At 40.3% G+C, this 22,047-nt stretch overlaps 1 protein-coding gene across 1 annotated transcript in view; it reads right to left on the reverse strand.

Annotated features, from left to right (window-relative positions):
- Positions 1 to 22,047, reverse strand: part of Tmem131 (transmembrane protein 131) — a 166,096-nt gene that overhangs the window by 114,581 nt on the left and 29,468 nt on the right. The window contains 1 exon segment of the mRNA XM_036167547.1: positions 9,441 to 9,502. Coding sequence (XP_036023440.1) covers positions 9,441 to 9,502 — 62 coding nt within the window.

The following is a 22,047-nucleotide window of genomic DNA, read 5'->3' on the forward strand; positions in this document are numbered from 1 at the left end:
AATAAAGGCTTAAACTTGGGGGCTGGGGATTTAGCTCAGTGGTAGAGCACTTGCCTAGCAAGCACAAGGCCCTGGGTTCAATCCTCAGCTCAAAAGAAAAAAAAAAAAGCTTAAACTTTCTTTAAAATGGACCTTAGAATTGAACCTAAAGATGGGAACAGCACAACAAAAAATAAAAACTAGTAAAGAAAGCATAGAAATTAGGTGGAAAAGATTAAACACACCTTTAGTAAGACTAAATGGCATAATTTATTTATTTAAAAAATTGTGTCAAAAATTAAAGCTTAACTATAAACAATTCAAGTAAAAAATGAACAAAAACAGAACATATACCAAAGACAAATATAAATAAATCAGATGGGGTTGGGGATTTAGCTCCAGTGGTAGAGCGAAGGCCCTGGGTTCGATCCTCAGCTCCACGTACAAAAAGAATAAATAAATCCAATAATGGCGGTGACATGAGTAATTGTGCTGTGAAAAGGTTTAATAATGTTAAAGTTTCTTAAACACAGCAGTGAAGAGACAAAACGGGGGGGGGGGGGTTGAAATGTAAACAAAGAACAAGAATAGGTAGAGGCTGGAGAAATAGCTCAGAGGTTCAGAGCCCTGTGTTGTAGGACATTTGTAAGCTGTGTGAAAATGTATTGCTGTGATTGGTATAATAAAAGGCTGAACAGTCGATAGCTAGGCAGGAGATACAGGCAGGATTTCCGGGCAGAGAGAACTCTGGGAAGAAGAAGGTGGGGTCACCAGCCAGACACAGAGGAAGCAGCATGAGCAGTAGAGAGATGAGGAATGAGCCTCGATACAGAACAGAGGTTAAAATAAACAGTTCATGTAAGTGATAAGAGCTAGTGGAACAAGCTTCAGTGTCATTACATGGGAGCTGGCAGTACAGACAAAGACTGGTAGTACCCGTGTTGTTTTTGCTGAGGACCTAGGTTCAAGTCCCAGAACCCACAGGATGGCTCACAACCATCCACAACTCCAGTTCCAGGGGTTCTGATGTCCTCTCTAACCTCTGTGGGCACCAAGCATGCAAGTGATGCATATATACATTTGTATGTGTGTGTGTGGGGGGGGATTACAGAAAAAAAAGTAAACGATCCATGACCATCTCTAAAAGATGACTGATTCATTAAAGAGTAAAGGTCTACAGAGAACATTCAGATTTTACCAGCTGAGGGAAGGGACCTTTGACCTATCACACTCCAAGAAAAGAGTATAACATATTTTGGGATCTAGAAAATATCTGTATCATGTACAGCCGGCCAGTTATCATAAATGCTTGCCACTAGTGTTTCAAAAGAAAGTTCCCCAAATCAGAGAAACCAGACAGGTAATTCCTGAGTTAATCCAAATTATTCTCCTACCCTGCTTATCCAGAAGAGCCCATGAGAGACTCCTTCCTACCTGCAATTCATATTGCATGTATGCAGCGCTCACCACTGAGCTGCCAATTCCAGACCTATTTGAAGACAATCTCTCAGACAGCTACCCATCTCTAATAGGATTCCCCAGGGGGAATCACTATTCAGTCAAACACACTGGCCTCCGCATACGTACTTATGTAACATGCGCTCAGTACTGTCAGTTCTCATCATAAAAGCAACACATACAATAACCTGATTCCCACAGCTAGGTCAGAGGGATCCCTGTGGGCTTAGAGTAAAGTCAGGGGCTTTCACGTTGTTAGTGCAGGGATGGACCCTGTCAGTCCAGGGCCCTGAACATGCTGGCCAATTACTACCACTAAACTGCTTCCTCAGCCCTTGAGAAGAAGCAGTTTTTAAAATCTATTTACTTTTATCTTGTGTACATTGGTGTTTTGCTTGGATGTATGTCTGTGTGAGGGTGTTGGATTCACTGGAACTGGAGTTATAGACAGTTGTGAACCTCCATGTAGGTGCTGGGAATTGAACCCAGGTCCTCTGGAAGAGCAGTCAAAGCTCTTAACGATTGAGCCATCTCTCCAGCCCCAAAAGAAGCATTTTTAATTGTCAGATTATGTGCTACTCTATCAAGTGGGAAAAGACCAAGGGTTTAATAACCACTCTCAGATGCAAAAGGGCAGTCCCTCAATTTCCCAAACAATGAACTACTTAGCTCAAAATGTAAGTATTATCAAGACTGAAAACCATGCTACACCCTAAACTTTCTCATTTGTTAGCATTATAGTTTTCATCTGTATTTGTGTGTGTGTGGATGTGCATAGCACAAGTCAATACTGGGTAGTATTCTCCATTGTCTGCACCTTATTTCTTCAGATAAGGGTCTCTTCTTACTGAATCTGGAGGTCAAGGATTTGGTTAAACTAGCTGGCCAATGAGGTGCAAGGGTTCTAATACCATTTCCCTCTACCCGCAGGGCTCAGGTTACCAACATGCACAATGCCTGGGTTTTTTTGTTTTGTTTTGTATTTTTTGAATCCTAATTCAGGCCCTCAGACAGAGCAAGCACTTTACTGACAGAGCCATCTTCCAGTTCCCTTAATTTTTATTTGTAGTAACATCTTCTTGCATTATAATTCAAAATGTATGATTGTCATACCAATTGCAGATATTTCCAGTGGCCCTTGGCTTAATGAAAAATGACTATTTGTAGTATAAAATTAGTTGCTAGGTTACTATGTAGTGTTAGGAAACAAAACTATGCTTACAGAGAACAAGCACCAATACAAAATTAATCCAAACACTAATCTGTTTTACATTTGGGCAGCGGGATACAGAGTAATTTCTCCCTGGTCCAACCAGTGGTTAAGAACTTAGGCTTTAGAGGGAACTGCTTGGCTTTGAATCCTACTTGTATCACTTACTAGTCACTTATTTTGTTAATTTACTATTTTCTGTACATTAATCTGCTCACCTAAAAATGATCATAAAATTAATGCCTATAACATGCACTTAACAATTTAGAGGGCTGGAGAGATGGCTCAGCAGTTAAGAGCACTGGCTACTCTTCCAGAGGACCTGACTTCAATTCCCAGCAACCACATGGTGGCTCACAACCATCTATAACAGGATCCGATGCCCTCTTCTGGCATGCAGGCATACATCAAGACAGAGCACACATACCTAAAATGAGTAAATAAATAAAACAAAATAAAAAGAATTGAGAGACCAGGGCTACAGCTCAGTAACAAAGTGCTCTCTACACACACAGACCCTAAGGCTAACTAACCTCCAGAACAACAACATAGAACATGCTAGGACTTGGCAATACCCAGGAAGTATCACTTTCCTATGTTTTCTAAATTTTCTGTGAACTTTCACAAATGTCTCTTGTAATTCAAGGCTCTGTGCTTATTAAAATTAAAGGTGAGTGTCCTAAGCCTGCGTACAAGTCAAACACACTCCTTCTCCCTTTCTTTTCCCTACAGGAACAGAAGCCCCTCCTAAAACAACTTAGAGGAGATAGTCATCTACAGCCCACAGGCCAAGCCACTCTGCCACTGGTTTTAAGTCTGCTTCCCAGGTACTGGGGATGGCTGCTTTTGTACCAAAGTAACAAACGTTGAGTTATTAGGGAGACATTAGCATCTGAACCCTCAGACAGTTAATGTCTGATCCTTACAGAAAGATTGTCAACCTCTTGATTAGAAGGGAAATAGAAGCAGTATCATAGTACTTCATTTAGAAAACCTAAATCCCTATATAAGAAAGTCCTTCATTAGACAGCGTGATGTGCCCTATCTTCACATGAGAAATAATGGAAAATACACTCCTGGTGGTCTCAAATACAATCCTGATTCTAAGTAGCCAGAGTCTGATGAGAATCCAAGATGGCGACTGTGCCCTCACTCCATACACAGTTGTGCACTTTAGGGGCCCCAGGCAACTTGTACTTCTGACAAACCAGCTATAAATAGAAGGTTGTCCGTGATCTCCTGGCTTCATCATTCACTGGAACAGCTCACGGAACTCAGAACAACACTCCCCTAAACAATTTCAGTTGGAGTCTACAGGGATAGTGTCCTGAACACAGACCTGTCATCAGGACACCTGACTTTCCAGCCACATGGGTATGTTTACCAAGAATGAAGCTCTCTACCAAGCTCTGGTATGTAGAGATTTGATGAAGGTCTCATTTCACCACGATATGCAAAGGGGCTTTCTGAGACACTGAAAGGAAAGGGAGGGCAAAGCAGCCAGGTTTCAGAGCCCACCAGAGTCCTGGTTATCTACTGCTGCAAAATAAGCTTCATCACATGAGGGATGGGTGATGCTGGCTTTTATCTCATCATGGTAACTGACTGCCCTACAGAAATTATCCAACCAGGACTCCAGAGCTAAGGAAGAAGATGCTAGCCTCCTGTGACCCAGTCCTTAGCAGTAGTAGAACAGTTTGCCAAACTGCATTTGTCAGGATACTACTACTGTTCTGCACAACATATATTGATTTAGTTTCCCACCAAATTTTTAATTCTCTCAAAACTGATCTCCAGATCCAATGTAATCATAACAAAACCCTAAGAGTGTACACCGATCTTAAAAGTGCACAAGGAAGGCAAGGGACTTTAGGACAACCAAGGGGGCACACATGTGCGGGCTCACACATGCATGCTGAGGCCAGGAGCTACCTTGGCTGTTATCTCTAGAAAGTCATCACCTTGTTTTTTGAGACAAAGTCTCTTACTGAGACTTGGAGCTCGCTGATTAGACTAGGCTGGCTGGTCAGTGAGCCCAAGGATCCTTTTGTCTACTTCTCCAGCGCTGGGCTCACACATGCATGGCATCAGACCCAGCTTTCTTATGTAGGTGCTGGGGACCTAACTGAGCTCTGATGTTTACAAGTACTTTACTGATGGAGCTGTCTTCCCAAGCCCATAATCTAGTTCTTCAGCAAAACACAAAACATACTAAATAGAACAAAAACTGACACACTAAACTTCATGAATTAAGAATTTCTGTTCATTTGAAGACACAATTACCTAAGTCAAAACAACAACCCATCAAGTAAGAATAGATATTAGCCAATACATATAACCACTAAGGTTTAAATAATGAAATTAAGTTTGTTACTGATGGATCAGGGTCCCAGGAAAGAGTTTGTATCTAAATATCTATAAGGAGTTTCTACCAAACAACAGAAAAACACAGAAATGTAACAAGAGAGAGATAGAGCATACAAGAGAATGAAAATAAACAAATGCACTCACTTCAGTGGAAATCAAGGAATTCCTGAAAATGGGATTATAAACTGGAACCACCCCTTTAGAAAACTACTGGCACTGTCTACTAAAACCAAAGACACACAATGGCTTGGTGGATAGACATCTGCTGTCAAGATTGACTGTCTGGAACCACGTGGCAGAAAGAGCATCAACTCCCACTAGTTGTCCTGACTTTCACAAATACCCACACACAAAACAAAACATGAAGAAAAAACTTCAGCTGAAGACACATAACCTATGACCCAGGAACTATACCTTACTCTATGAGAGGCATTTATTAAGAGAAAGCATTATTCATAATTAGTGGTTGAAAACTAGAAGCAAGTAAAGTATCTGTAACCATAGAAAGGATACACAAATTGAGCATATCCATACATTGTGGAAGTTGCAATTAAAACAAGTTTTTTACTCACATAGAAAACCTTAGAAACATATTTCTGAGAAAAAGAAGCCCAAAACAGTACAAATAACAACTTGAAACCACACGTGAGACTACAGTACTTACAGCTTAAGGCTCAGATGGTGGAAATTATAGGAAAAGGAAATTGCCATGAAATGAATGGCCAATTTCGGAGGCACTGGCTAGGCAAGAATGTGAGGGGTACTTCTGTCAGTTCTGACCTGTTTCTGCTCTTAAGCATTGAAACTGGTGGTATGGACATTCTGACTTGCTGTACAAATCCCCCACTACATTTTATGCACTTATGAATTATAGTTCACAACTGACCTTTCAAAAGTAATTTAAGTGGCTAGTTTAAAAAGAAAAAAGATTAAATTGTATATGTTTCACCCATGAAGGTGCTAAAACTACACTCCAACATCTTTATTCTTTTTTCCCTTTTTCTCTTTTGAATTTTTGAGACAGGATTTCTTTGTGTAGCCCTGGCTACCCTCCTCTGTAGACCAGGCTGGCTTTGAACGCAGAGATCTCCCTGCCTCTGCCTTCCAAGTGCTGAAATTAAAAGCGTGTGCTACCAACACCAGGTTCACATTCCAACATCTGAAAATTCTGTTTATTCTTTGATAGAACAGTGACTAACATATAGAGCTGGCTCATCTTCTCTTGTCCTTTCTTTCTTTGCTTATCTTCATTTGCTTATATGGGAGTTAGGTTAGATAGGGGATTAGTGCTCATAAATGAGAAATGTTTTATTACTTCATCTTATATTTCGAAGGAACAAAATGGGAGGAACCATTCTGATCAGTTAGGATGGAATGTTGTATAAAATGGGCAGCCACTGTATCCTATCATGCTGAATCTTAATGTAAACTTCCTGTTGTGATGCAAATTTCTCTGGGTCCCTGCCCATCTTAGGAATCCTTAGGTCTTCATGGACTCTCTGTAGTAAATAAGGAGGGATAGGAGGGACGAGGGCTAAAGTGCCAAGTACAGAAATCACAGGCCAAGGGGCTCATGATTTCTAGTCCTACTATGGTAAGTAGTAATGGAAGGGGCGCATCTGAGGAGCGGCCCATGTCTTACGCTACAGAAAGCATTCTGAAAAGGTATGGTGGGAGCTGGGCTAACTGGATTCCTGTTCTAGCAACTGAATGCTAAACAAGTTACCTGCTGTAGAGTATTCTTTTAAGGTGTGTTACTTTTGTTTATGTGGCATTTGTTTAGCTGTGTCAAACTGTGTTACTGTGTCTGTCTAAAGCACCTGATGGTCTAATAAAGAGCCATATAGCAAGGCAGGAGAGAGGAATAAGTGGGGCTGGCAAGAAGAGAGGATAAATAGAAGGAGAAATCTGGGAAGAGAAGAAGTAGCCAGAGAAGGAGGAGGACTTAAGGGGCCACCAGGCACCCAGCTACCCAGCAAGCCACAGAGTAAGAAACAAAGAAAGGTATACAGGAATAGAGAAAGATAAAAGCCCAGAGGCAAAAGGTAAATGGGACAATTTAAAGTTAAGAAAAGCTGGCAAGAATAAAAAAAGTTCTTAAATTTAAAATATATATATATTTATAAAAAAAAAAAGGTGGTGAGAAACAAGCCAAGCTAAGGCTGGGCATTCAAAATTAAGAATATCCTCTGGGGCTGGAGAGATGGCTCAGAGGTTAGGAACAGTGACTGTTCTTCCAGAGGTCCTGAGTTCAATTCCCAGTAACCACATGGTGGCTCACAACCACCTGTAATGAGATCTGGTGCCCTCTTCTGACCCGCAGTCAAACATGCTGTATACATAATAAATTAATAAATCTTAAAAAAAAAAAAAAAAAAAGAATCAACCTCCATGTGTGAATTATATGGGAGCTGAGTGGCGGCCCCCCAAAAGAACAAAAACAAACAACAACAGTTACCTTTTGTTTGTTTGTTTTGTTTTTGTTTTTCAAGACAGAGTTTCTCTTTGTAGCTTCCCACCTTTCCTGGATCTCACTCTGTAGACCAGGCTGGCCTCGAACTCAAGAGATCCACCTGGCTCTGCTTCCCGAGTGCAGGGATTAAAGGCATGCGCCACCACCACCCAGCTAACAGTTACCTTTTATGCACTTTATTTTCCTTAGCTTTATAAAGTAAAGAAAGCAAGATTTTGATCAGTCTCTTGAGTTTGGAAATTTTTACTATCAAATTAACAATTACTATGAGCCAAGCCATGCAAAGGTAACATGAAGGTGTATAACTCACTGTACACTGCACTCAACATTAGGCTTTCTGCAGGAATCTTTGTAACCTTTTATTGTGGCTGAGATAGCAACACATGCCACCGTAGTAAAACTATTTCCTATAATGTCTTGATCTAATTTAAAATTTTACTTTCTTGCCTTTATTATAAGATATAGGAATGTCCTTTCAGAATTATTAGTCAAGTATGGTAGTTCATCTGTAATCTCAGTACTTGGGAGGCTGAAGCAAAAAAATCATCATGCCTAGTCTTTTTTTTTTCCTTCGAGACAGGGTTGGTTTCTCTGTTTAGCTTTTGTGCCTTTCATGGAACTCGCGCTGTAGCCCAGGCTGGCCTTGAACTCACAGAGATCCGCCTGGCTCTGCTGGGATTAAAGGTGTGTGCCACCACTGCCCCGCTATGCCTAGTCTTTAAGCGAGTTTCAGACCAACCACGGACTACAGTGTGAGGTCCTGTCTCAGAAGATTTCAGTCATTTAGTTAGACACAAGGGAAATGCAACATGTGCCACTGTAAGAGTGCACATGCAGGCTGGACTCACAGTGAGTGAGACCCGTCTGAAAACAAGCCCACCGTGCAATACAGACAGATGCTCACACTGGGATCTTGGGTACTTCTCTTAAACCTCGGTCTCCCTTGAACATAAAACGAGTGAAGTATTATCAGGAACGCTACCTGACAACATGGTGCCTATCGTCATTATGGCAGGTAAGTGGTGACAAATATCTTCTTTGTCAAATCTTAGGAAAAGGCAGGAAACAGTCATAAAAACCAGAGCACTGATGTGTAACCCCGCATGGCTCCAGTGAAGGCTTCCAAATCCATAGTCTCATACATGGTCCTGGTTAAACATACTGGGTCTTTTTTAAAAGGACCTGTCAGGAGAAGGGTGGAGATGGGAAGGAAGATCACAGAGGGCAGGGATGAGGGGAATCAGAATATATTGTTCACGTGTATGAAAAGGTCAAAAAACAAATTTAATTTAAAAAAATCAGAGTTGAAATGAATATGCCTGCAATCCTACTACTCAGGAGGCTGAAGCAAGAGAATCTCAAGTCAGGGTATTCTCAACAAAACAGAACAAAAGAAAACAAATCGGACTGTTAGTGAAGATGCCTTTTGAACTCTGCAGTTCTTGTTCTCCAGCTGACAGGACTGAATGAGTTCTCAAACAGTATCTGAGCTAGGTCTGAAAGGAAGGCCAGACTCCACATCCTAATTTCATGCACAATATAAAGATATAACTCAGCGTGACAAGGAGAGGACACCCAGAGCAAAGACCAAAAGCTTCCACTCAGCACACAACTTCTTTTCTAGGTAAACGCTGAGGTCCCACACACTGATGCAGTGTTCCCCCAATGGCTAATGATGGGGGGAGGGTGGGGGAGATGCTTACAGACTCCACTCATCTGACCACCACGCCTGCATATCCACAGGACACACGTCTACAAACTATAACCTACTTACCTATAGCTTCCACACTACAAGGAGATCACTTTTTAGAGAAATGTTTACTCTAAATGGTAGTTCTAGGAGGTTTATGTAATGCCTCCATTGACTATCTACAGTTCATAAAATGTACTTCAGAAAAACCATTACATTTTTTCAAAGAAAAATAATAGTCATATATTACCCATGAAAATTACCTGTAGTAGCCCTCCATCGTCAAAGCGCAGTACTTCTATTATGCTCTCTGACTGAATGAATGCTGTGAAGGAAATAAAAACAAACATCACTGGCAGGAACAGAAATCCAATTTCAATCAACTTTTACCTTGAAGTAAATACAAGTCTACATTTTAATATATTACTTACTAGGGGGTGTAGACCAATGGTAGAGGATTTGCTTAACGTGTGTGAGGACCCTAGGGGCAATGCTGGCATCCAAAACAAACCAATGAAACCTTGCTTGTTCCAGAGTAATGATTATGAGGAAAATACAACTAACTCCTCAGAACTTTAGCAACTTTAAGATGTTTTGCTATGTAACTGTGATGTACACTAGCAGCAAGACAGCTTCAATAACCCAGCTGTGCAAGCTGCCTTGGAAGGATCTACCCTGCTGTTGTAAGGAAGGCAGAGTAGTCAGATTCAACTGGCTGCAGAAGATCACAAGCATCCGGGCATTTATTTCTCCTAAACTGATCCGCTGGAACTCTGCACCATCCTCTCCTACAGTGACACCAGGCCTCGGGGTGGGCAGTTAGGGGAACTTGGTGAGTAAGTGGATAGGGAAGACAGAAAAAGATCTTATCCATTGCAAGACACAGTGCACAATAAACAAGGCAAAGACAAAATGTGCAAAAGCTGTACAGCTGTTTTTACAATATGGCAATGATGACTTTAATATATACCAAAATCATCTGAAAGCTGTCCACATGTAAAATCTGCGTGAAATTCCTTATAGCACATTTATTCATAACCATCTACTATATTTACAAATGAACGAATCAACCTCCATGAAATAGGATGGTAGAGGATGGGGGCACAAATGAACCTGGAAATGAATAGAATCTAAAAGATGGAAGTCAAAAGAAACTAAACCTGAACTGTATGGCAGCCAGACAGAAAGGCTGTTTCCACAGCAGTTAGCGATTCTGATGCCACCGCATCGGAACGCTAGACTTAGAGAGTTTACACAGCAGCAGGAGGTGGGAGGGGCGAGTTATTCCTGTGGCAAAGGCATTCGATTTGGTGCTATCAGCATGAACTCATGTTTGAGAGACATGGATTGCTACATACAGAAAAGCAGGTATGGGGGCTGAAGAGATGAATCAGCATTAAGAGCAATGCGAAAAGATTCCACACTATAACCAAGCTTTTTGTTCAAGATACACAAGCTGACACAAAACTTAAAACTCAACCATCATAATATGTAATTATCAATGGTCAAAAGAACTCAAACAGCTCACACAGCCTGTGCTCATTCACAGCAGAACTGTCTACAAGGCAGGGAGGGTGGGACCGCCCAACCTCAGTCGCAGGCAGCACCCTACTCACTGCGCAAAACCCAAGTGTACTCCTTGGGGCTTGGGACAGCCAAGGCTCTAGCCACTTTCATTCAACCAGAATGCCTGGCAACAGGATTAAAACAATTTTTTTTTTCAAATTTGAAGACTAGATAATTTTATCTCCATTTGAAGACTAGATAATTGTGTATATAATGCCAAGGAGAAGGAAAGAAAAAGGAAAAGAATTACTTAGAATAAGTATATTTAGCAAAGTTACAAATACAAACTCAAACCCCAAACTGAATCACACTTCTATATATTAACATGAATGTGTGGGAAGTTATCCAAATAAAATGAAATACTTAGGTACTGTATAGTACATGTCTACTAAGATCGACCAAAAGATGACAAAAGAAACCAAAGCCTAGATAGTTAGTGGTGCAGCTGCGGGTAGGCTGCCCCTGCTTGGGTAATATCCCACCACCCCTCTTGAAAGCAGCCCCAATTACACTCAGTGGCTCAAAAAGCAACATGACACGATGTGGCTGCGGGGATACGGGGAGGAAGGTGGGCAGTTTGTTGGGAAGAAAGGGTTTAGTGCAGGTTGGAGGAGGTCAAAGAGAGCCGTAGGGCTGAGAACTCCAAATGCACTATCTACATGTGTGAAATCATCAAACAATTAAAAATATTTTCAGATGGAAAATACTTAAAAGTCTAAATGGGCAAAAATACCATATTCATGGGCTGAAAAATGTAAATATGTCAAATCTTTCCAAAAGGGTCCATGAATTTAAAACAAATCCTATGAAAATCTCAGGACAGCTTTTTCTTAACAGACTACCTGAGATAGTATCATGACTTTCAAAAGGTTTATGCCATTTATGAAAATGGCAAAACTAAGGGCTTTGAAAATCCTTTCTTCCACAAAAATGGACAAACAGTTTAGAGTGCTGGCTCACATGTTAGGAGACCAAAAACACCCAGTGAAATCTGTGGTGTTTACACGGCTCTGCTCCCATTCTCTTCTCTCTGGCTTTATGGCAACTCTGACCACAGTCACCTCCACAGTGAAAACCAGCCTGGCAGTCACTTGGGAGGCAGTAGGGCTGGCAAGCCTTGAAGGCTTGTTTCCAGAGAACTGTCTATGTGACCTGTTCACTGAGTCCCATGAGGCTCCACCTGGACAGTTGTCTTTGATCTGACACAGAGCTGTCTCTCTACAGAAAGGGTAGACCCTTCCATCAGTTATTGGACGAGAGTTCCAGCACGACAGTTAGGGATGCAGAGATCCTCAGCCAGGCCCCAGGTGGAGCTCCAGGTATTCAACTGTCGAGAAAGAGGAGGGTCTGCAAGAGCGTGAATTGTTGAATCCAAGATTGCAAAAAGCACAGGGACAAATAGCCAAACGAATAGAAGCACATGAATTATGAACCAAAGGCTGTGGAGCCCCCAGCTGGATCAGGCCCACTGGATAAGTGAGACAATTGAATAGCCTGAACTGTTTGGGAGGTACCCAGTCTGTGGGACCAGGATCTGTCCTTAGTGCATGAGCTGGCTGTTTGGAACCTTGGGCTTACACAGGGACACTTTGCTCAGTCTGGAAGGAGGTGATAGGACCTGCCTATACTGAATCCACCAGGTTTAAATGAATCCCCAGGGGTGCCTTGATCCTGGAGGACATGGGAATGGATGGGAGGGGCTGGGGAGAAGGTGGGTGTGGGGGCGGGAGGGGGGAGGACAGGGGAACCCATGGCTGATGTATAAAATTTAAAACACATAATAATAAAGAAAAAAAAAAGAAAAAAAAAGAAAGGGTAGGCCCTAGGAACATTGGTCAGAGGGACTCACCGGGTTTCAGTTCTGTTTTTAATCTAAAGACATTTCAGTTTGAAGGGCATCGGCTATTAGGGGAAACTATTTCTGACATGTTTACTAAAGCACTGGACCTTGTTTTGCTGTTGTAGAACACTTCAGTGTAGCAACACACCTAAGTAAATAAGCCTAAAAAGGAGGCAGAGAGCCTGGATGCTGCTCATCTACACAGGCATCCTTGTTACCTGCAAAGAGCACTAACTGGCCCTGGGGATAATGCAGGGCACACAACTCCCTGACTGTCAGTTTCTCTGCTGGAATGCCAATGACAGCTGCTAGCATATTCTGATTTCCTTAGTAACGAATCGGACTCTGTAGAACACTGTGAAGCAAGGCCTGCAAGCAAGAATGATGTGCAGGAGCCCCTCAGACAGCATAGAGCCTTGGCTGATATCCATCACCTGGCTGTAACGCTACCCTGAACATGACACCATAGGCCTTCCAGAACCTTCAAATCTTAAAACATGAATAAACATTGTCTTTTAAGGAAATAAAAAGTTTAGCTTTCCAATTTGCTTACATTTGCTATACGAAGAGAGCCTCTGGAAACCACCACAATGGCAAGAGGACCAGAAGCTGTAGAGGAGGGCAACACAAGTACTAAAGAAGACAAAAGGTGGGAAACCAGAGTGGAGACAATGTGACCTAGACCTGGGCAAGGACCCTCCCTCTGGTACAAATAACACCCTCAACAAACACACTGTCTTGGGACATAGTGGCAGATACTCTAATCCTGGCAGAGGAAGAGATAGGAAGACCGGCAAATTTGAGGCCAGCTTGCTCTACAAGGTGACTTCCAGATCACCCAGGCCTACAGACCATGTCTCAAAAACAAAACACACACACAAAAATGCCTTTTAGAGCAAGACTATGAAAAGAAGGCACTAAAGATCCTGCAAAAGGCCAGGAGCAGAAAGCAAATCCCCATAAGCACAGCCTGCAGCCAAGCCAAGGCACTGTGGCTCCTTCTTATCAAGGAAGTGGGTCTCTGGGAACAAGAATGACTGGAACCCAGGCAGCTCGGTTTTGCTTATTGAACTACAACACAGGCCTTTGCTCTGTTTGTCCGTCTTCTTGTTTTTGTTTTTTGTTTGTTTGTTTTAAAAAAAAAAACAAAAACCCTCTAATCTCGTAAATCAGGCTGACCTTGATTGAGTACACTCTGCAGTCCAAGCAGCACTTGAAATTATGAACCTCCAGCCTCAACTTCTCAAGCGCTGGGATTACAAGTGTGTGTCAAAGGCTCTGCTCACTATTTAGTTGTGGGGGAGTGGTGAATGAGGACGGTGGTTGGGATCAAACCCCTCCTCTTGTTACACATGCTCTTTACTAGTGAGCTGCAACAACAAAAACACAACACACAAAAGTTTTGTGCACTGTTTTCTAATCTTTTACAAAATTTACTTTAAATTTTGCATTTTAAATACTATGTGCCCGAAGAACTCCACACTCAACCGTTCTTCCATGGATGAAAATTCTTTTTGTATGAGCATGTATGCATGTTCATGCAGGCCAGAGGATAGCCTTAGATGCCATTCCTCATCCACGTTGGGTTTTTGAGACAGGTCCTTTCACTGGCCTGGAACCCACCAAATAGGCCAGGTGGCAGGATAGTGAACCCCAGGATCTGCATTCCTGGTGCTGGATTACCAGCCTGTGCCACTATGCCTGGCATTTATACATGAGTTCTGGGGAATGAATGACTTGCAAGGCAAGCAGCTTACCAACTCCATGCCCGTAAAATGCTTTAGTACTGCATGCAAGTGTGGTAGGAGAAATAAACAGCAAATGACAGAGCAACTGTCAATCTCCTTGTAAAGCACGTTCTTCCCCACACTGCATTTTGACTTTTACAGGTCTTTTTTCAGTTTGAAATTATTCCAAATAAGATTATACCAGGTGTGATAGTATACACCTGAATTCCCAACTATGGAGGGTGAGAAGAATTACAAATTCAAGGTCACCCTGTGCAGCAGAAAGGGGGTATAGGAGATGGATGGAAGGGGAAGAAAAAAAGAGAAAAGGCACTTATGTAAACGTTTAAAAAAAATCTAACATTAGATAGGAGATTTATTTTTATAAGACATATCAAGGTACAATAGATTCATTTAAATATGCCCAGTGGGATACTTGTAACCAATGCTGGTTACAAAGGTGAGTGGTGTCCTGTTGCTACCACAAATTAATTGTGACGAAAATAATAAGCTTTTGACATATCTGTAACAGTGTGTTACAGTTGCCTAAAACATGTCAGTTAAAGCTGGGCATGATGGCACATACCTTTAATCACACCATTTGGGGAGGCAGAGGCAGGAGGATCTCTGTGAGTTTGAGGTCAGCCTGAACTATATAGTGAGCTCCAGGACAGTCAAGACTACATAGAGAGACCCTGTCTCAGAAAACAAAAACCAAAAAGTGTCAGTTAAATGTTCCACTTGTGTCAATTCAGCCTTTAAAGAGATATTTTTTTATTGTGTGTTATATAATATCTAATAATAAATAGTACGGCATTTGTCCTATAGCTATAATATCTGTGCTGCATAAACACTATATAATGTATAAAACTACATTCTAAATATAATTATTTATATCTTGCATAATTTCCCCATAACCCCTCCCCCCCAAAAAGACTGAAGAACTAGAAATGAAGAATAGCTTACACTTGAAGTAGAAGAAATAAAAAATAAAAATATTGGGCTGAGGTGCATGCCAGTTGTACAGCATGTACCCAACATAACTGAGACTCTGTTCAGTACCACAAAAGAAAATCAAGAGAACAGCAGAAAACAGACAAAGCAAATATTACAGATGGTTTTTTGTTTGTTTGAAAAGAGTGTAAAACTGACAAACTTCTAGTAGACTAGACAGTGAAAAAAAGAGATGATGTAGTGCATTATGAACCTAAGAAAGGAAAGCCAGGATCATGTACTCTCCATAATCATGACAAGGCTGCTCAGTCAACAGTGTTAATGCTTCTGTTAATACAGTCAGCAACTCAGATTTGAATACAGACAAATTCCTCAAAAGACTCAAAATGCCAAAGGCATTGAGGTTAATTTGAATAGCCCCATATATACCAAAGACATTTATTTTGTAGTTAAAAGCCTTCTCACAAAAACAAAACAAACAAACAAACAAAACACCTCTAGGCCTACATTGACTCATGAATTTTCCCAAATATATTTTTTTCAAGATTTAATTTTTTTATTTTATGTGTTTAAGTGTTTTGTGTGTGCGCGCGCATATCTGGTGCCCTTGGAGATCAGAAGAGGGCATCAGATTCCCTGGAACTGGAGTTACAGGTCCTCTGCAAGAGCAACAAGTATTCTTAACTGTTAACCTGTCTCTCCAGCCCCTCCTCTCAAATATTTAAGAAAAAACAAAACCAAAAAACTACATGTACTCTATTAGAAAATAGAAGAAAATAAAATCCTCATTTCATGAATCAGTGATCTCTAAACAAAGACATTAAGAAAAACTGAGATCATTACCATATCTGTGCAATCATATATGCAAAACTTTTCATCAAAATATCAGCAGAACCAATCCATTAATATGTAAACACAACATGATCAAATGTTTACCTAGAAATGCAGTACTGACTTAAGATGTTTAAAGGGCCAAGGAGATGCTCAGGAGTTAAGGGTGCCTGGTGCAGGCCTGATGACCTGTCCACAAAGTTTTTTCTGACCTCCATATACCAACCACATGCACTCCTCCACCATACATACACATACATAATAAATAAAATTTTTAAAAATGTTAAAAATCTTAAGCTTTTTGGGGGCAGACATTTAAAAGACGACACTAGCATGTGGAAAAGTAAAGGCCTTTAAAAAGCAGGAAGAAGAACTTGGAACAAAGACAAAAAGGGTGGATGACTTGATTGTCTGACCTTGCTACTTACAGACAGTCATCACGACAGCCGTCATACTGACAGAAAGACAAAACTCAGACTTCAGAAAACAGAAATCCCATCTCACATGGTCAAATGATTTTTGACAAAGATGTTGTAGCAATTCAATAGGGAGAAATAATCTTTTCAATAAACCATAATGATAAAAATGGATAGCATATAGACAAGAAAATTCACAGAATTTAACATTATAAACATCAACTTGAACACTAAAACTTAATGAGCTAAAATTCTAAAACTAGAAATCAACATAGGAGGAAATGTTAGTGACCCTGAGTTTTGAAGTTTTAATGCATGCACACATGCATGCACAACCATAAACTGAAATAAAAAAGTCAAATGTGATTAAATTAAAAAAACCAACTTCACTCTTCTAAAAACTATAGTAGAAATCCAAACCACAGACTAGAAACTGTATTTGAAAAACATTCATTTGACCAAGAACTAAGATTTACACTAAATAAATAAATAAAGCTTTCAACTAAGAAAATTCAACTTTAAGATGCAGAGAAGATTTGAACACTATTTAGGTAAAGACAGCATGAACGGCACATAGGAATAACCACATGAAAAGACGCTTGTGTTTTGCTAGCCAGGCTGGGGAGTGGTGGCACACCTGTCGTCCCAGTACTCACTTGGGGCACAGGCAAGACTGTCCAGAGTTGGACTATATGAGACTTTGTCCCCAAAACAGACATCAAAGATCCCCAGGCAATAGAGAAACTACACACACTAGTAAAACAAGGCAAAGCAAACTGCATACACAGTAGGATGATGACTTGAGTTTACAAATCTGCCAGACTAGGTGTTGGCACTTTAACATCTGTCTGAGGGGTAAATGTGCAAATAAACACAAACAGTGCAGCCACTCTAGAAAACGAGTTGTAGCTTTTGAAAAGCTTAAGTGTATGTCTACTTGCTGACATGCCATTACTAGGGATCTCTACAAGATAGAGTGACTTCTTTACAGGCAACAGCTTCAGCCCATGGGCGAATGGCTGACAACTGTGTGATAACTATCCCACATCAGAATACTGGGCAGCAGTAAGAGAACCAGTGACCAAAACAATTTGACAGATGACTCACAAAATAATTACTATGTTAATTTAAAAATTTAGAATATACTAAGTAACCTAGAATGAGAGAAGGCCAAGACTTGTTGCTAAAAGATCACAAAGAAACTGGAGAGAAAGCTTATTCCTTAACTTCATTGTGGCAGTAGTTTCATGGGTGTTCACATGTGCCACCTCAAAACTACACATTTTCAATGTCCTTCATTTGTCACTCGTTAATTGTATTTTGATATATCTATTTTTATAAAGTCAATATTCCTTCCCACATCCTACACAGAATTTCTTTGGTTGGTTTTATGCAATAGTACTTCCTGCTTCAGAAATACATAATTATGCCTATTTGATAATGATAGCATCCATCACAGTCACTAAGTTAAGCAGTATCTTCTTTGTGGAATATTCACTTTCAGCACGAGGACTCAAAAGGAATATATATATATATTTATATCTCCACATACTTCCCAAGTCAACACTTAAACCACTGATAAAAGTGGTAAATGGACTAAAGTATTTCCCAATGAAAAATTATGGCAAAGTTGGATAGTCTATAAATTTTTATTTGAGAAGCTGGAGATGGCTCAGTGGTTAAGAGCACTGGATGCCTTTTCAGAGGACCTAGGTTCATAATCCCAGCACCCACATAGTGACGCACAATTATAACTCCAGTTCCAGGGGGATCAGACACCTTCTTCTGGCCTCTGCAGGCTCTGCATGCATGTGTAACAAAGACATACATGCAAGCAAAAAAAATCCATAAATAAAACATCTATCCACATAAAAATAAATAAATCTTTAAAAATAAAATTTTACTCAAGAGGTTTTATAAATATTTTCACATATAAAATTCAAAAGTCATATATTTAAAATGTACACCAAATGTGCATCATACTTCCATTAACATGTTAGTCAAAACTGGGTGTGGTGGCACACATCTTTAATCCCAGCACTTTGGAGGCAGAGGCAGGCGGATCTCTGTGAGTTCCAGGCCAGGCTGGTCTACAGAGCAAGTTCCAGGACAGCCAGAGGACACGCAGAGAAATTCTGTCTCAAAAACTAAATAAGTAAAGAAACAAACAAACAAAACGTTAGTCAAACCAAAGAGTAGTAGTACTGGGTTGGGGATTTAGCTCAGTGGTAGAGCACTCGCCTAGCAAGCGCAAGGCCCTGGGTTCGATCCTCAGCTCAAAAAAAAAAAAAAAAAAAGAGGAGTAGTACTATATTTCACAAACTGGCCCTTTCCTCTCCCTTTTAGAAGACTGGAGTTCCGTATCCTCAACCAGCTGTCTAATAGCGACTATCTTCATGTCTCTTCATTTCCCAACACTATTGCACTGCAGTAAAAAGTATCAGAGTGAGGTCTATTTTGGAGCTATTTCCCTTTGTGTAGAAACAGACTGCAAAAGTAGTTATTGTCACAACTTAGGAGGAATATTGTTTTGATTTTTTTTTTTTGTTTAAGATCAAGGGCACCTCACAAATTAACTACAAGTTGAATTTAGAAATGGAATGAGGCATGGGCCTGCTGACCGCTACAGTAGAGTATTTATTTTATCTATTACTATATATATATATTCCTTTTTATCTACTCAAGATTCCAGTAAGTTTCTTGCCAGCGTGGAATAATAACTACTCAGCAATCAACCTACAATCAAAAACTAAAAATTTAGTTTTAATAGTCAAGGAGGTGAAGCTTAATTTTGATGTGCAAATGTACTCGTGGCCCAAATTAGCAGGATGGGAACAAACAAAACTATATACCCAATAAGTACATTCATTTCCTTCAGAACTCACTAATCACACATTTAAAAGTTACAAGACTGTACTCTTTAAAGTTCACAAGAAAGCCCTGAAGAACAGAAGCAGAGAATAGAATAAGCCAACAAAATTCTACCAACGGTAGAGATTTGCATTTGCGCACAACCAGACATTTAAAACGTAAAAACTGCTTTAAGTGAAATTAATGACCCCAAGCAAGCAGTTAGAAAAACATGGGCCTTAGTCGGACAGTGGTGGTGCATGCCTTTAATCCCAGCGGTTGGGAGGTGGAGGCAGGCGGATCTCTGAGTTCCAAGAAAGGTGTAAAGCTACACAGAGAAACACTGTCTGAAAGAAAGAAAAAAAAAAGGAAAAAGAAAAAAGAAAAGAAAAAGAAAAACATGGGCCTCGTTTAAGTTAACCATGTAGGTTCAATATTAAACTGAGAATGTGCTATAATAGAAAGAGATTAAAAGAATGTTTTAATTTCTTTAGTACATAGTATAAACTTTTAATACTATTAAACATATTTGTTAAGTACATGGCCCAATCATTTTATTCACTGTCAAGTCTTTCAATAGCTTATCTCTGATAAACTTTAAGTTAGAAGAATTGTTCAACAGAATCTTAAAATAAAACTGGATGCTCAAATGTGAGAGATTTTACAAGGAGAAAAAAAGTAAAATGCTAAGTTTGGTAGATTCCAAACCTAGTAGTTTCAAATAAAATCTAAAACCCCAAACCAAAAATTCTGTTATGCCCAAATACTTAATGTTTCTTTGAAAAATAAGTTTTGGTATTACTATAAATTCCATCACCTTTTACTTTTGGTTTCGTGAGTATAAAAAGCATCATTGTATTCTCTCCCTTGATTAGCCAGGCACAAATCCTAACTGACCTCTAGCCTGCCTGGTTTGCTTTAAAAGCTTGAGGATACCAATTTTGATGCTGAGCACTAGCTATGAACAGAAAACACCAATAACTCAAAGGACAGGGCGGGACAAGACTATCTTATGATCTCATTGATGTATGAGTCAATTATAAACTTAAATTTCATAGGTTTAAAATTCAGGGACATTCAGAGAAATTAGAAGAGGCTGCAGCCAGGCAGAATGGTCCACACCTGCAATCCTAGCCAGCTCTCGGGAAGCTGAGGCATGAGGATCAAGAATTCAAGACCACCTTTAGATACACAAGACCCTGTCTCAAGAAACAAGACGAGAAAAAAGCTACAATAATCAAATGACAAATCTACTAATCAACAAAACTGAACTGAAAGGGGCTGAGGATGTAGCTCAGTAGTAGAATACTTACATACAATGTATGCTTCATCTCCATCCCAAAAGAAGAGAGCCAAGACCTAAACACTAACATGTACATATGTGGTTTATATATTTTCAAAAAGGGTGCCATAGCAATTTGATGGGTGAAAGTCTCCATTAATTGGGCTAGAACAGTCATGCAAATAAATAATGAATACTGACATCTACTGAACACTAGAATTAGCTCAGAATACATTTCAGAGCTCAATAATAGGAATCTACTCCTAGCCTAAACTAGAAAACACACAAAACCCTGTAAATCTTTGTAACCTTGTGTGTGTGGGGGGGGGGGGGGGAATGGGGGGCGGGGGGGTGGGGGTAAAACATTGGGTTGGGGATTTAGCTCAGTGGTAAAGCGCTTGCCTAGCAAGCACAAGGCCCTGGGTTCGATACTCAGCTCAAAAAAAACAAAAAAACAAAAAAAAAAACATTTAGCTGGGTGGCGGTGGTGGCGCACACCTTTAATCCCAGCACTTGGGAGGCAGAGGCAGGTGGATCTTTGTGAGTTCCAGGCCAGCCTAGTCTAAGAGCGAGATCCAGGAAAGGCACAAAGCTACAGAGAAACCCTGTCTCAAAAAACAAAACAAAACAAAAAATTTAAAACACTGATTCTCCAAAGGCATTGTTTATGGCAAGGCATGTGGTCAAAAAAAAAAAAAGATTGAGTGTGTGAGGCCCAGAGTGACACTTTATCTCAAAAAACAGCCAACCAAAAATTGATTTTTTATGTGTATGAGTGTTTTATTCACATGTATGTCTGTGTATCATGTGAGTATCTATTGCCTGCAGAAGCCAGAAGAGGGCATTAGGTCCTCCAGAACTGGAGTTATCAGTTGTAAGGTGCCACGTGGGTGCTGAGATTCAAATCCAGGTCCTCTGGAAAAGCAGCCAGTGCTATTAACTGCTGAGCCATCTCTCTAGCCCCACCTCCATTCATTCATTCACTCATTCATTCATTTATTTTGGAGGTGGGGCTTCCATCTGTCTATCTGTCTGTCTATCTATCTATCTATTTATTTTTGGGGCGGGGGTTTCTCTACCTACCTATCTATCTATCTATCTATCTATCTATCTATCTATCTATCTATTTTGGGGGCGGGGTTTCTCTGTGTAGCCCTGGCTGTCTTGGAACTTACTCTGTAGACTAGGCTGGTCTCATCTCCTGCTTCTGCCTCCCAAATGCTTCGATTAAAGGTTTGCACCACCACCACCCAGCTCCAATTTTAAGTAAAGAAAAAATAATGAAAACACTAACCATATACTAGAAAAAGTGTAAACTATATATCTAATGAAAGATTCACATCCATGATATAAAGAACTTTCAAAGAGTAATAAGACAACTCAATAAGAATTGAGAAGACTTGA

The sequence above is a fragment of the Onychomys torridus genome, chromosome 18, assembly GCF_903995425.1.
Source record: "Onychomys torridus chromosome 18, mOncTor1.1, whole genome shotgun sequence".
Classification (NCBI taxonomy): Eukaryota; Metazoa; Chordata; class Mammalia; order Rodentia; family Cricetidae; genus Onychomys; species Onychomys torridus.